We start from the raw sequence: 17,065 nt of genomic DNA, 5'->3' as shown, positions 1-17,065 counted from the left end.
TTGGATTCCCTATTGTGGCCCCGCCCTACCCCCGGGGGTCATGATTTTAACAATTTAATATCTACACTTCCCAAGGAAGCTTCCACATAAGTTTCAGCTTTCCTGGCCAAGTGGTTCTTGAGAAGAAGATTTTTAAAGATTTGTTCTATATATTTCTATGTAAAACTTGGATTCCCTATTGTGGCCCCGCCCTACCCCCGGGGGTCATGATTTTAACAATTTAATATCTACACTTCCCAAGGAAGCTTCCACATAAGTTACAGCTTCCCTGGCCCAGTGGTTTCTAAGGAGAAGATTTTTAAAGATTTGTTCTATATATTTCTATGTAAAACTTGGATTCCCTATTGTGGCCCCGCCCTACCCCCAGGGGTCATGATTTTAACAATTTAATATCTACACTACCCAAGGATGCTTGGACATAAGTTTCAGCTTTCCTGGCCCAGTGGTTCTTGAGAAGAAGATTTTTAAAGATTTGTTCTATATTTTTCTATGTAAAACTTGGAATTCCCTATTGTGGCCCGCCCTACCCCCAGGGATCATGATTTTTTACTAATTTAATATTTGCACTACCCCATGATGCTTCCACATAAGTTTCAGCTTTCCTGGCCCAGTGGTTCTTGAGAAGAAGATTTTTAAAGATTTGTTCTATATATTTCTATGTAAAACTTGGATTCCCTATTGTGGCCCCGCCCTACCCCCGGGGGTCATGATTTTAACAATTTAATATCTACACTTCCCAAGGAAGCTTCCACATAAGTTTCAGCTTTCCTGGCCCAGTGGTTCTTGAGAAGAAGATTTTTAAAGATTTGTTCTATATATTTCTATGTAAAACTTGGATTCCCTATTGTGGCCCCGCCCTACCCCCGGGGGTCATGATTTTAACAATTTAATATCACACTTCCCAAGGAAGCTTCCACATAAGTTACAGCTTCCCTGGCCCAGTGGTTTCTAAGGAGAAGATTTTTAAAGATTTGTTCTATATATTTCTATGTAAAACTTGGATTCCCTATTGTGGCCCCGCCCTACCCCCAGGGTTCATGATTTTAACAATTTAATATCTACATTACCCAAGGATGCTTCCACATAAGTTTCAGCTTTCCTGGCCCAGTGGTTCTTGAGAAGAAGATTTTTAAAGATTTGTTCTATATATTTCTATGTAAAACTTGGATTCCCTATTGTGGCCCCGCCCTACCCCCAGGGGTCATGATTTTAACAATTTAATATCTACACTACCCCAGGATGCTTCCATATAAGTTTCAGCTTTCCTGGACCAGTGCTTGTTGAGAAGAAGATTTTTAAAGATTTGTTGAAGATATTTCTATACAAAACTTGGATTCCCAATTGTAGCCATGCCCTACCCCCGGGGGTCATGATATTAACAATTTAATATCTACATTACCCAAGGATGCTTCCATAAAAGTTTCAGCTTTCCTGGCCCAGTAGTTCTTGAGAAGAAGATTTTTAAAGATTTGTTCTATATATTTCTATGTAAAACTTGGATTCCCTATTGTGGCCCCGCCCTACCCCCGGGGGTCATGATTTTAACAATTTAATATCTACGCTACCCAAGGATGCTCCCACATAAGTTTAAGCTTTCTTGGCCCAGTGGTTCTTGAGAAGAAGATTTTTAAAGATTTGTTCTATATATTTCTATGTAAAACTTGGATACCCTATTGTGGCCCCGCCCTACCCCCGGGGGTCATGATTTTAACAATTTAATATCTACACTACCCAAGGAAGCTTCCACATAAGTTTCAGCTTTCCTGGCTCAGTGGTTCTTGAGAAGAAGATTTTTTAGTGACCCCACCCTATTTTTGTTTTTTTTTGATTATCTCCCCTTGTAAGGGGACTTGGCCCTTCGTTTTAACAATTTGAACTCCCCTTCACCCAAGGATGCTTTGTACCAAGTTTGGTAAAAATTGGCCTATTGGTTCTTGAGAAGAAGTCGAAAATGTGAAAAGTTTACAGACGGACGGACGGACAGACAGACAGCTAGACGGACGGACGACGGACAAATTGTGATCAGAAAAGCTCACTTGAGCCTTCGGCTCAGGTGAGCTAAAAAGTAGGTCATGGTGACTTACTTTATTTTCAGGGTTTTTTGAAATGACTCTGGATATCAAATTACAAGGATATCATTGGAAATAGGGCAAAGAGATAATTGTAATAAATATAAAGAGTTTGCTTAAAATAAAAATGAAATTTATTTTACTAATGAAACAGGATCTATATATATTCGATACCATGTCATAAGTTGTTCCAAGTTTTTATTACATCGTAAATTCCAAGATATATCTGAAAATGCAACTTCATGTACATATGGCTGATGTTTTGCAATAAAAGTTGGAATAAAAATGTAAATAGAAATGGCACGACACCAAATATGTAAAAAAAATCACTTTTTATTTGAGAAAACCTAATTTTCTTGCAAAAATTAAATACTGCCTGCTGGCAAAAATGTGATTCTTGCTTAAATATAAGTACATATATTGCTAAAGTTTCTATACAGCAATAGCCAAAATTTATAATAATTTTGTCTTGTAATACATTACCAGATGATAATCTTGCAAAAATAAGGTGTCATGAAAATTAAGTAATATACAGGACTTCTTAAAAAAATAAAATCTTGTTCCATTCATTGAATAAATTCCATATCCTATGACAAAACATTGACTATTCTTCATACATGTATATTACATGTTTTGTTGTAATATCTAGAATATCCTAGATATAGAGAGATTCCTCCAAAAGCATCCTCATCTTTATTTCTCCATCTTCGGAAAATGTCTTCTATATTAGTCCAGGGAGTGAAATGGTAAAGTAATAAACAGACAAACATACATATATAGACATCTAATCTGCAATTTATTTCAACAAACATATACATAATACAATGAATGTATACTGGAAAATTTTATGTATACATTGTATTAGTAATTTTATCTAGTAATTGCATTGTATTTTGATAACAAAAAATGCTTAAAATTATTAACTGAAAGCAACAAACAAGATTTGCATGTTAAATTCAAAAGGATGCTAAATAAAAAAAAAATCTTTGTTTCTGAGTACATACCAATATGTACATTCATGTGAATTCCAAATAATATAATTTATGCTATGGCAGACAATATTATATTAATAACAATTCATGAAATACTTAAATATTGTACAGTATGCTGTGAAGAGAAAACAAATGCCTCCACATGACAATAACAATTAGGTAGAATACAATGTACATGTCCAGGAAATGGGTAAACTGTGATCATTACAAGAAGGTATGGTGGCTAAAAATACATATACATGTATGTACAATATACTTACATTTAACTACATGAATATTATAACCATGAGCCATAACAAGGTGACTACAATACATCACACAATAAATGAAAGACTGCACTCCTGACAAAAAAAAATCACTACACTATGTAGTACATGTATAAACTTTGAAAAGGTTTATCTTGGCCTTTTTAATTATGATGCTCTACAATTTGAAAAGACAAATCCTTATCAATGCCTTGTACATATTTTTTTTTTATATCACAACAAAAAAATTTCTAATGAAGTCTGTGTGTTCTTCATGCTCTTGTACATCATTCAAAGTCCAATTATTTATGGAAAGAAAAAAAATTTATTGGTGATAAGATTGTGTTTCTGTTATCTTCACACATAAAACATGTGTTACATTGCTAACATTGCTGATACTGAATGTCTGGTTTTCAGTCCTGTTTTGACAAGTGTTTCCATTATGACATCACATATCCATTATGACATCACACATCCACTGAATGTGCCTGGGTCTTTCTCGGACATTGGAGTCTCTTTCTCCTTCACTGGCGGCAGTTCTGTTGGCTTATCTTTCTTGTCTTTGTCCTAATATTAAAACGAATCAAAGCAAATAATGCCTTCTGCATAAAACAAAATATAATGGATATAGTTTTTATGTTAAAGCTGTAGAAAACTTCAAAGTATTTTATATATATAAATATGTACATGTCTTAGAAATAGATATTTTCATATCAAAATAATTCAAACATTCTTCATTCAATTTCAAGTAAGTTGACTCAATCCTTTTCATGATTTCAAAATATTTTTTTTATTGATTTGAAACTGAGTCTTTGGCTAATTGGACCTGTTTAAATCCCAAAACATTCAATGAATCTTTCTTGTTGATGGTAAAATTATCCTAACTTTAACACTATTATACTTACATTTTCAGGCTTTGGTGCCATTTTGGAATTCATTTTTTCATACACCTCCTTGCTCCAGAGAGGATTTAGGGCGGGGGGAGTAAATGGCTCGGGGGCAGCCAGTCCATAGGTAGCCTTTAACTCCAGAACTGGAGGGTCATATGCCACTTTTTGGTGGTAGCTGAAAAATTAAATGATAACCATACAGTGTGATTCTATCACTTAAATGTACAGTTTGTGCAAGTTAAAAAAAACAAAAGCCTAAATGAACCTTAAAGGATGTTAGTATTAAGCAGCAACCCCACCCCCCACCCCCTCCCCCAAAAAATGTAATGTACAAGCTTTTCAATTTTCTTAGTAATAATCTTATAATGAAAAAAAAAATCAGATTTCTTAAAATTTCAATAAATAAATATATGCAAAGCATAATTCTATATTTTATAGTATACATTATAGATAATTAACTCTTTAAACCTCAGACTGATGTAGCTGGTAATGGTATGAAAACTGATGAAATTGAGTAATTGACACATCACTTATAAATCATAAGTACTTTCACTTATCAAAATTTATCTTCTTTTTTCAATGTTACACACACTGATCAATAATGGAAGAAAGATATTTTTCCCTGTGAGAGGGAGCCATAAATTTTTAAGGTTACAAAAAGGTTACAACTAGGATCTAATAGCCGTAATAAAATAAATATATAAAATTCAGATATCTTTAAACAAAAATATCTTATCCCTTTATATCTAAAATGTGTATTTGTTATCGATAAAATTTCTCTATCTTGTTAAATTAAAAAGAATAATATATCATTTTGATTGTTGTCTGGTAAAATACTGATAGATGCAGAAAAATATCTATGCTGTGCAAATTGAGCAAGTGCAAGTTTTTACATAAAGGGAAGATAACCCACCATTTCAAACTGATCTAGGTGATTTCACAGTTAAACACTACAAAAACTTGTAAAAATTGACTCACATCATTCCATTCTCCCTTTCACACTTTTCCAGCGTTCTTTTCAGAACTGGTCCTAACTTTCTGAAGAAAAGATGGTTGGCTGGTCTTGCAAATGTACCCAGACCTTTAGTACTAGCATATTCTTTGCAAAGAGCCTCAGATTTCTCATAACCTGAAAAAATTCAGATACAGGTTTATTTCTATCAATACTATTGACAGCAAATACTGAATGATTTGCTATGACAGATTAAGAGTGATCTCTTCGACTAAAGATTCAGCTAGTCTCATCTGCTTATATACCCAGAATACTTGCATTTCAGAGTTTATAAAACTATATGTAAACATCTCAGAGTAGAATTTCTTTTCCATTTATTAAATCTGTTACCTCTGTGCAATACAGAGGAGTCAAAGATACGGTATTATTTAATCTTGGAATAATTTATCTCGGAATTTCATAACCATTTCACTGTCAAGTTTTATTATAACTAATTTACACAACTAAGATTAATTATAGTTTTCTATATGTATACGGAAAAAATTTCAAAATATTTTCATTAAATTAAATATTTTGAAAAGTATTAAAAGTAATTGCATAAATTATGCTTAATTGCATTAAAAAATTGATATATTTTTTGCAATAAAATGAAGTATAATAAATTCTTTAAAAAATTTTATTTTACAAAGAAAGACAACTCCTGTGTTTACTTTTTCTGACATTCTAAGAAATGTGTACAGCTGTTTTTTTCTTACTGAACACCTCTACATGTACAACTGATTTTTTTTACTTAAAGTTTATAATATATTAATATGAACATATAGTCATAGAGTTCATATTTCATTTTCTAACTCCCCCCCCCCCCCTTAAAAAAGATTAATCCTTTTACATCTATTTACCCGATAAACTCGTGAAAGCATGTTGATTTTTTGTTGTTGCTTAGAATATCTGATGGTCCTATGATCTGTATTAAGAATAAATGATTCTATCGTAAAAAATTACAACTAAGAGTAAGAAATGTACTTTGTAAGGTATATCTGTACATGAAGCTAAAATGATGGACAGAATAGCTGTTATTTTGTTTTCTTCTTATTCAATCATTCTTGGTTCTTTAACCACCCATTAGACTTTACATTATATCTCACTTAAGTATCCCTTACAGGGAGCCAAATATTTCCAAACGCAGTGAAAATTTATGGTTTCCACATAGATTCACACCACATGAAATCTAAAGAAGAATTGAATTATATCCTGATTTAAGAATTGAAAGTTTTCTGAATCAAATAAAATGTTGTAGAATTGTTTCCTAAACGAAAATCTGATTTCAACTATTCAAACACAGTTTAATTAACATTCTAAATTATAGAATACTGTCTAAAACCAAATTTAATCAGAAAATATTTCTCAATATTTTTTTTAAAATGAATCATAAGCTTTTAAAGGTAGACAACTCCAGTTAATCAATGGCTGATACATTCTAAATAATGTAACATAGTTGAATTTGATTTACTAGTATTTTAAATTTCATTCAAAGGTATAGCTCAAGGTAGAAGAGCCTAAAAAATAAAAATTTATTCTGTTGCTTTTGCTCTGAACACAAATGTTAAACTATTTTATTTTGGGATTCTTTTATAATTTCACAAATTCTATCCATTTTTGTTTTGGGGAGTACCGATAACCTAGGATTAACCAATGAAATCCCGCCTTTACTTACACTTGACCCCCTCCTGCAGCCCTCGTACCCTGCCTTTACTTACACTTGACCCCCTCCTGCAGCCCTCGTACTCTGCCTTTACTTACACTTGACCCCCTCCTGCAGCCCTCATACCCTACTTTTACTTACACTTGACCCCCTCCTGCAGCCCTCATACCCTACTTTTACTTACACTTGACCCCCTCCTGCAGCCCTCGTACCCTGCTTTTACTTACACTTGACCCCCTCCTGCAGCCCTCGTACAGCCTCTCCACATTTGTCCTGCGCCAACAATGTCTCCCCCTGATAGCAGTAGGCCTGAATTACAAAGAAATACATGTAGGAAATATCATCTTATTTTCTTTATAATACAATTTTATTGTTAACAAGTAGAAATAGTGTCAGATGCAGTACACATGTACTCTTTACTGGTCCCAGTATAATGCAATGCCATACATATTGTATGGCTTTAAGGACAAAATGTTTTTTTTTTAAATATGCTAATTTCATCTCCAAAAAGGTCATTTATGATTTACAAATTTAAAGCTAATTAATTTTTTGAAACTTTGTCTTGAGCTTTTCAGAACACACAATTAATTCCTAGGTAAGGATAGATCTGTTGTAATGTAATGGGTCGGACCAGATAAATTCCGTGGCCATTGTGGACCACTCCCCTTACAGATGGCAGACTGAAGTAATCCTATTAAGGGGGGGGGGTCTATCCTTCACTCAAACATGAATGATTTTACCAGACTCCTTCCACTGAAGTGACAAAGTAGATGTCCTACTTTTTTAATATATGGATATGAACTTTTGGTTGTTTTTAGAATCTGGGGGTTTCTCTAATACTGTGTTGCAAGGACAAGGAAAAAATAAATGTTAAGGTCAGATAAAACACTCATTAAGTTATTTGGTTTGGCATGTTTTGGGGTAAAACTATCAAACCTCTCCCAGCCTTTGCCTGATGTTTAACTCACATAAGCTTTGTAAAATTCACACTTCAACTGGAAGTACTTCCTCCATTTCCCAACTACTTTGATGTCCAGACTTTGCAAAGCATCATCTAAAAATAAGTTCAAAATCTACATCAATCTAGTATCCTTAAAAAGTAATATATATATGTACCAGGTACATGACAAAAACATTTCTTTTCATCTCCATGAATGAAACTTGAAAAGAAAGAAAAGGCCCAATCAATGGCTATAGAGCCATTTCTAAACAAAGATTCTAAAATGAAATGTACACAGGTAACCTGAAAATCACTTTTGTTTTAATTTTCATCAAGTTAACAATAGTCACAATGAAATACATTTGTACTAGGGCTGGGATGATATATCAAGATATTGATTCTCTGTGAGGACATTAATAAATAAGTTTAATATAAAAACATAGATATGTAATAAATAATAATTAACACCACTTGAGTAAAAAAGTTTTGTTTTACAATAAACAACTATTTTGAATAAATTACTCTTATTTGCAAAGAAATATTTTGTTTATTTCAATGCAAAAAAAGATTTTATAACCAATTAAACATATCGTGATACATATTGTATCGTGGCTCAAATATTGTGATATATATGTATCGATAAAGAAAAAGTTGTATCATCCCAGCCCTAATTTGTACACAAATTTACATGTAGTTAAGAAACAAACCTGCTTTTTGATACAGCTGGGAAGTCTCGTAGGACAGAGCAGCAATTAAACTTGGAGAATGTTTCATCTCAACAGCTCTGGCCAATGTCACTGAAATAGTAGGATATCTGTAACTATTTCAGAAAGTAGTTCATAACCTAGAAGGTTGTTACATACATGTATCTCCGATTCAAAAATGTTATAAAAGTTTCTTATCAATTCTAAATTTTGACAATGTTTGGTTCAACATAAATAAAAAGTCAAATTCAAAGGGAATATTTACAGATTTTGAATCAATTTTGTATTTAAATAATATTTACCCTCCTGGGCCTCCCCAGTACAATGATAAATGTAGGCATCCAGTACACGACTGTCTGTGTCGATCGCATTCTCTGTATTGTCTGACAGGCGTCCTATCAAATCATCCTGTTAAGAAAATACAATAACTTGTAGTTTACAAATAAATATCAAAACATAGAAATGAATCAGAACACATTTATACGGGAAAGAACATAATTCACTAGAACTGTCCAATAGGGACAAATACCCCCCCCCCCCCCCCCCTCTCCTCCTTGTGGCAAATCACAATCACACGGAAAACTTCTTTTTATAATTTATTACGACGATTAAAGGCAAAACAAATCCACAAGAGTTAACATTCACAATACCACATTGGCTAAGGTAATCAGATGGTTTCTGATATGTATTCAATATTTCTTCAGTGTAAACACAATATAAAATCGATAATAATCAAGATCACAAAAACTCTCATATAACTCATTCTTCAATACTGGTGAATTTTTAAAATGTATTTCTTTTCTCCTTTATTTTCCAATAAATAAAGTGTAAGCAGATAGATTGATATTGATATGATTTGATACTTGTGTAAGGATATAGTATAAATAGTTTTATGGATATGAGTTGAGGAATAAAAAAATTATTGATCATTGTTGTATTGCATTTAGGGGATTTCAGATGCAGAAAATGTGACATAATTTTCGAATAGGCATAAAGATGTTGTTTTATTTAAAAATAAAATCATTTGGCATGATATTTGTGTACATTATCTTAGCATATAAATGAAATAATATATTTATTTTGTCAAACATGCTAAAATTATCTTAATTATTTTTTTCTGAACTTAAACATTTTTGGTTTATGTTCCTAACGCATGGTGTCCATATGCATTGAACTTTTTAACACCTCTCTACAAACATTAAATAATTTGTCAAGTTCAGTTTCTGTGTTAAATTAATGAGTATGTGTGATAAATTATTTTTAACAATATGCTTCATGAACATAACTCAGTTCTTTTTGTAATTTTAAAATGATCTCTGATTTTAAAATGTTTGGTGTCTTGACCGTTACGAACATAATAGCTTTCAGTATGATTGCTAAAATAACAGCCAATGAATCATAAGTTTGGCTCAAAAAGTCCGTAGCAGTGGTGTAATTATAAATTAAAAACGAAAGTAGAAAGGTTGCGCAGCTGTCTGCTAAAAAACATGGCGATGCTTATTGTGTCCATGTGGAAAAAAAGAAGTTACGAACATAATAGATTCGGTAAGTATTTTCATATTGTATCAATTTTAGTGAATGTTTAACACATAAATACAGTCATTGTATCTTTATACCATGTAGCTATTAATCAGAAACTGAAATATGTCTCTTATGACCATACAAAATGCATAAATCTGTCCGAGTCGAGTACTTTCGGTTTAACATTTGACTTTTGATTCGCGTCTTTTGTTACGAACATAAGTGTTTTTGCATTATTTGTATAATCCATTAATGATTAAGTTATATTGTACTATATTTTATTCTATATTTGTTAGTTTTGTTCTGCTCTTATCAAAGGATGAATACTTATTGAATATTTGTTTTAATATTGCCATATCATTTACGCAATTACGTTCGTAACAGAGACACAAAAACTTGAAGTAGTGACATAATTTGTACTTTAATTGCCTTCTTTCTGATTTTATCAAAGATATATAATGAATATAATTAAACAGCATATGTGTTGATTACATAATGTTGTATTTTGTTTTATATATATTTTTTTCTTTCAGATTTACAAGAAATGACTGAATTATGTTCGTAACAATGACACAAAGATCCAAGACTCAAAATAGAAGACCTAGGATATTTAGTTATTCATCTGACAATTTACTTGTCTGCATTAATTCTCTTTGAAAGCTTGTCATTATTAAGGTTTGAAATGAAATATTAAAAGTATTAAAGACAAGTGTTCGATTGTCTTGTTATTTTTTTGTTCCTTTTTAAAGCCTGATTCGGAGTTAGGTGTCCATGTTACTTACATAATTTCTCCTTTTTTGAAACTAGAAATAAAAATTGTGACTTTTCAAATAAATTCCATTTAATATAACATTAAACATGATTTCATCATACCTTATTGATTACATTATTTTCATATTTTAACAACTTGTTAAATTCTAGTAACATGTTACTTGTTTAGTGCTTATGTAAGTAACGGTGTCCATTGGTAGTCTTGGATATATTTTCTAATTGTAATGGAATAAGGCAGAAATAAGTCATGCAATAAAACATGCAAACTAGTGTTTATAAACTTCAAAAAGGATTCACCAGAAAAGAATAGCTTATTGTTCTAAAAAACAGTCACTGTGGACACCAAGTTACGTACATAAAATTTCAGACATGCTTGTACATTTGGACACCTATCTCCTCTTTAAGACTTCAGATTATCTTCCCTTGAATTTTTTTCAGAAGCAGGAAGGGTACTGACTTAATTAATATACATAAATTATGAAATTGATTATTTTAAAAAAATAACCCTTTGGTCACACATCTGAACTCAGTACTGAAGAATGAGTTATATATATAGTATCGAAGAAACATCTAGAAATAGAAACTTCGAAAAAATTCTAGATCATCACATTCTTAAATATTCTAGAGACTTCTTGATAATTAATTCACGAAACATATAGAACATTCTAGATTATACCTGTACATCATTCAATTTCTAGAAAATACATTAAAATTGCGACATTTCGCAACAAACCCCGTGGAAGACCAAAGAAAGTCAATCATGAATTTAGTTCTTTTGTCACTTCTGATTCATCAGTCCACACTTTTTCCCGATCTAAATTGTCCATTTCGACTCATTTACAAATCGGAAATTCTTCTGAACACCCAATTTTTCCTAGGATATCTTCTTTGAGAACAACATCTAGTGTCTTGAAATTGTTTCCCTTCAAATTTATAGGATGTTTTTTTCTCTCCATGGCCAAGTAACTCGATATCTGCTATTTTCTGTAATTTGAAAGTTTTTCAAGGCCTTTTCATCATCCATCGATTGAGAATGGTCTTCATTCCAATTATCAGATCTTTTGACGAAAATTTCAGGAGCAGACATTTATCAATTGACGAATGAAGACAGTATTCTGTACTACAGTTGTTTTTGTTAACAATCGGTAACTTATGTAACTTATCTTTGGATGCCTCAGAATTTCCCTGTATTCTTCCAGTGAGAATCCATCCTACCTTTGATGAAAGTAAGTATAATCCTTGGTTAACTTCAATTTTTTCTGATAATATCAAATCGAGGCAATGGTCATTTCCAATAAGGATGTCGACATTTGAATTCTCTGGAATTTTTGGTAGGGTATCAGCAAATTGAAAATGTTTATATTGGTGTTGTACTTTTTCAGAGATGTAAGATGGTAACGGTCCTCTTTGTATGGATCCAGTTATTTGAGGCACAACATTCGCATCAATTCTCATGAAGTGTCCATCCTTTAGTTTAATTCTTAAAGAGACTTTCGGTGCTTTCATTGTCTTGGGCTTCTTTACTCCAAATGTGTTAAGTAATATTTCTTCTGTTTGTTTCCTCTGCAAATTTAATCTCGTAACCAATTCTTCGGTAACATACGTCCTCTGAGACCCAGAGTCCATCAGAATTCTAACAGATTCAATTCTCCTACCTTTCAAATCAGATGCATCAGTTCTTGCAGTCTGCATTAGCACCATACTACTTGAGGAGAGTAGACTGTTTTCTGGAACATTGTTAACTATTTCTGTGTCATATATTTCTGATGTTTGAGGAAAATGTGAGGATTCAATCGAAAGCGGGATCTTCTTATTGCAGAGACTTCGATGATGTTTCTTTGTCTGATGGCAGTGAACGCATGGTTTGTCAACTTTGCAGTTTTTGCTAAGATGACCTGACCTAAGACAAATGTAACATCTTCCTCTGATCTTTCCTTTTCTCTCTTCGATTGTCCTGAATTCTGTGCATTCATCACTCCAATGATTTTGTTCACAGAAAATACAAACAGGATGTTTTCTTCCATATTTGTTTCTTCTCTGTGATCCTTGAAATAGTGTTGTTAGGGCTTCTGCAGTTGTATATGGCCTTTCATTTATATATGAAAATTCAGGTGATGAAGATTTTCTAGCAGATTGTTCTTCATGACCGGTTAGGTTTTCCATATCTGTAGACTCTCTGGCTGCTATGTAGTTATCAAGAAACATTCTCAGCTTTTGCACAGTCCACTTTTCTTTCTTTCCTTTTTGTATTTCTAATTGTAATCTGGCTTCTTTTGGTAACTTTGTTATAATCATGGAAACAAAGACATCCTGGTTTACATCCTGTTCCAATGCTTCTAGGCTGCGCATATGCTTTTCTAAATCATCAAATAGTTTACGGAGACTGAAAGTATTGTTGAGTGCAGGTTTAATGTTTATAAGGTCCATGTAATGTTTGTTAATCACAGACTGCACATCTCCGAATCGTTCCTTCAATATGGAGAGAGCTACATCATAATTTTCATGGGAGAGCATGAGGCCGGAAATAGCAGATTGTGCCTTTCCTTCCATTTTACTTTTCAAGTAGTTGAACTTCTCAACATTGGAAAGCCTTGTGTTTTTGTGTACTGAAGCTTCAAAGGAGTCCCAGAACTCTTTCCACTTTAATTTGTCTCCGTTGAATGAAGGGAGCTCAAACTTTGGTAGTTTAACTACTGGAGTTTCTTTCTCTTTGCATATCTTCTCTTTTCTATACAGTTCCTGAATTTGAAGTTCTTGGAAATGCATCAGTTGTTCCTGCATTTTTGTCTGCAGATCTATCATGTGGTCGATTCGTGGGTCATTTGGTGCTTCAGTTTTCATATATGGTATGTCCGCTTGCTCCAATCTTTTTTCCAATAGTAGAAGTTCTTCTGAGCGCTCTGTAACATCTGTGAGCAATTCAAACAACTTCTCACTGTCTTCAGTAAATTTTTCAATTTCACATTCATTGTCTTGTTTTGCTTCCAAGGCAATGGAAAGTTCTTTCATCGATTCTTCTAATTTAGCACCAAAGTCCTTTAACCGTCTCAAGGAAGATTGAATCTGCCTTAACTTGGTTGTCAAATCCTCTTCTTCGGCTTCTGAAGAAAGAAATGTCTTACTTTTAACCATTTCCTTCAGCAGTAGATTCTTGTACCTTGTACAAAGTCCTTTCAAGTATGAGGTTGACATCTTCTTCTTTTCCGTGATAACTTCTTGATTTCAGGCTCCAATTCCCGGGTTCCGGCACCAAACAATGTGGCAAATCACAATCACACGGAAAACTTCTTTTTATAATTTATTACGACGATTAAAGGCAAAACAAATCCACAAGAGTTAACATTCACAATACCACATTGGCTAAGGTAATCAGATGGTTTCTGATATGTATTCAATATTTCTTCAGTGTAAACACAATATAAAATCGATAATAATCAAGATCACAAAAACTCTCATATATATAGTATCGAAGAAACATCTAGAAATAGAAACTTCGAAAAAATTCTAGATCATCACATTCTTAAATATTCTAGAGACTTCTTGATAATTAATTCACGAAACATATAGAACATTCTAGATTATACCTGTACATCATTCAATTTCTAGAAAATACATTAAAATTGCGACAATTCGCAACACTCCTCCCGCTTGGTTTTTCAGAGAAAGTGCCAATTCACATATATTTCATGGATCTATGAAGAGGTGTTCACAATTTTCTTATAAATATTCGCGAGATCTTACTTTTGGTACTTATAAGCAGGACAAAATTTTCACAAGTTCTTGTTATTGCTAAAAGAAACTATTTCAAGAACAAAAAATATAAGAATCACTGCACAGGAGTGATGAAACATACTGTGTGGGTGGGAGAAAGTCAGTTCCATAAACACATTGCTATAGACATGAAATTTTCAGTTCAAGAAACAGAATGTGTTAAAACATTATGATACATGTATTACAGTAAAATTTGTCTAATCCAGACTCTGAGTACTCCGAATTTTTTCCCATTTCGTCTATAAATTTTAGTCCCATGCATTTCTTTAACAAATTCAATAGAAAAAATTCTGTGTAGTCCGGATACTGTCTATTCTGTATTCCGAACGGCCATACTGGTCCCAACTGCTCATAATTAACGGTAATCATTCCCTCTAATCCGGCCACACCTGAGTTACTTCAAAGCAATTAACACCTTTCGTGGTGGATGTGATAATCTGTGTATACATTAGCATGATTAGTGCCATGAGACGAACTCGGCGGTGACACAGCCCACTTGAAGAAAATATTATATGCTTAAATTACAATTAAAAAAAATTAACTTTGTTTTAACTCCTTTTACCACATTATAACATAAAAAACATATATGTACGCGTTTTACAAATCTAAATATCAATTGGGATCGAAAATCGAACGCATTCCAAAAATTGCGCCATAACACTTTGGGGGAAGACATAATTTTTTGCATAAAAATTAAAAGTTTGATCCAATAATTAGCACATCGTAAATAATTGTGTATTACTGTTTATTCATTGAATGAGCTCCTTGACAAGCGAAACCCGGTCCGCTTGATATAAAGTAGACCTATATTATGCGTGCCTGTAGATTTTGACTTAGTTAACATTTCATCCGACTTTCAAACTTCCTGAACAAACAAGAAAATACAGTAGGTCATGTGAGACTATTTTATAATTTCTAGACTCCAAAATATTGAATGATTTCATCATTTAATCATATTTTATATTATGTATATGATGGACTTGTAAATAAACAACAAAATTTTCTAAATTAATATTTTCCTGCATTTTTGGACAAATTATACTGTACCTTTACATAGGTAAATATCCCTGCAGCAATCTTCAGACATTTGTGTACCTCCTTTGCTTCTTCCATATCTGGCCTTAAATTTGAATAACAAGTTTGTGTGAATGTGTATAATTTGTATATGTATAACATTCAGAAATTGTAGTTTTCATCATAAAATATGTTAATGATACTTACTCTTCTTTGGCAGCTAACTTTGCAGCATGTTTAGTGTACCATAATGCCACGTTAATTGCCATACTTGCAGCTTCAAAAACAGAATCTTGCTGCTCTCTATAAATAAAAAAGCAATAGTAACCTTAATATCAATCACACAATATTTTCTCTTCTTTGTCAATTTAATAATGTATAGAAGACAAGTATGTTGTAAAGCTGGTGTAAAGTTTGATTGAAATATCCCTGTTTCTAAATGGTAAGGAGTGGATATGTTGCAATTACATGTTCAACATGAGTATACCAAAATAACTAATACTTGACAGCATTTCCTAGTAGGCTGTTTGTCCATCTATATTTTATGGCTCTCCTCAGTTTATTTTCAGATTCATTTTCCTCAAATGGCTGTATCAAGCCCAGAAGCAGAGAGAAGTAATCATTGACAGCCTTCTCCACAGTCACAGTTTCGTGGTTTGGATCTGTTAACAGTTCAAGCAGTTTGCCCCTTGTCTGACGCATTTGACTGTTATAATAAATAATGATAATTAATATCATGAATTCTTTGAACTATTTGTTAATAACATATACTGTAGAAGTACTTTTTTCCGCATTGTATTAATTTACGCTATGTTCGCAGTCATACATTTTCCCATCATATATACATAATATAAATGTAAGCCATATAGTGAGAGTCATAAAACCAGCATTATTTTCCACCCACGGATTAAACAGAAATAGAGATTTTGCAGAATTTTTACACTGTGGAAAATAGTACATCTACAGTATTCAATTCACAGGTGCTTGAGTACTGGCTTATACATTAGTAAACCTATTGATATAGGTGTACATATTTATAAATCAAGACACTGGCACCAGTGGTTTAACAGATCTACTTAAACTCTGCAAAACAAGTTTGTTAATCAGGTAAAATCAGATAAATATCACCAGATATTAATTAAAGTTTAATTTGTTTACTAAAAATAAAAAGTGCTTTCTATTAAACAATTAGAACTACTCTTTATGAATGACTCATATTCATTATCATCTGATCATAGTAAATATTCCACTGTCTTACGCGAATATTTGTCTCGTTTTGTCGTCCGTTGACACGCCTGCTAACTCAAAAGTTAGAGTAGATGTAGCCTTTAGCGGGTTTCTGTGGAACCAGTAAGACATGATTTATTTTTAAATCGTTTCACAAATTCGTTTATTTCTGGAATCTTTTCCTCTATCACTGTTTTATTTTATTGCGAAAGCGCCATCTTTGTTTTCCACTTTCACAAGTTGTATTCCGATCCCGATAATAAATGA

At 32.6% G+C, this 17,065-nt stretch overlaps 1 protein-coding gene across 1 annotated transcript; it reads right to left on the bottom strand.

The window, feature by feature from the left end:
- Window positions 1-2,848: 2,848 nt before the first annotated feature.
- On the bottom strand, window positions 2,849-17,057 carry LOC134230462 (BRO1 domain-containing protein BROX-like). Its single transcript, XM_062712289.1, has 11 exons — window positions 16,830-17,057; window positions 16,074-16,277; window positions 15,779-15,874; window positions 15,605-15,677; window positions 8,797-8,902; window positions 8,498-8,587; window positions 7,819-7,904; window positions 7,078-7,159; window positions 5,175-5,325; window positions 4,212-4,371; window positions 2,849-3,873 (listed from the first exon to the last, which is right to left on the bottom strand). Exons 1-11 carry the CDS (start codon window positions 16,928-16,930, stop codon window positions 3,766-3,768), a joined length of 1,257 nt encoding a protein of 418 aa, XP_062568273.1. The 5' UTR covers window positions 16,931-17,057; the 3' UTR covers window positions 2,849-3,765.
- Between the last annotated feature and the right edge of the window lie 8 nt (window positions 17,058-17,065).

Source organism: Saccostrea cucullata, unplaced genomic scaffold (genome assembly GCF_032062105.1).
Source record: "Saccostrea cucullata isolate Sc308-1 unplaced genomic scaffold, CSIRO_AGI_Scuc_v1 ctg4744, whole genome shotgun sequence".
In the NCBI taxonomy this organism is placed as follows: domain Eukaryota; kingdom Metazoa; phylum Mollusca; class Bivalvia; order Ostreida; family Ostreidae; genus Saccostrea; species Saccostrea cuccullata.
Note: the sequence above shows the minus strand (reverse complement) of the source record. Positions and strands in the feature narration are given on the sequence as shown.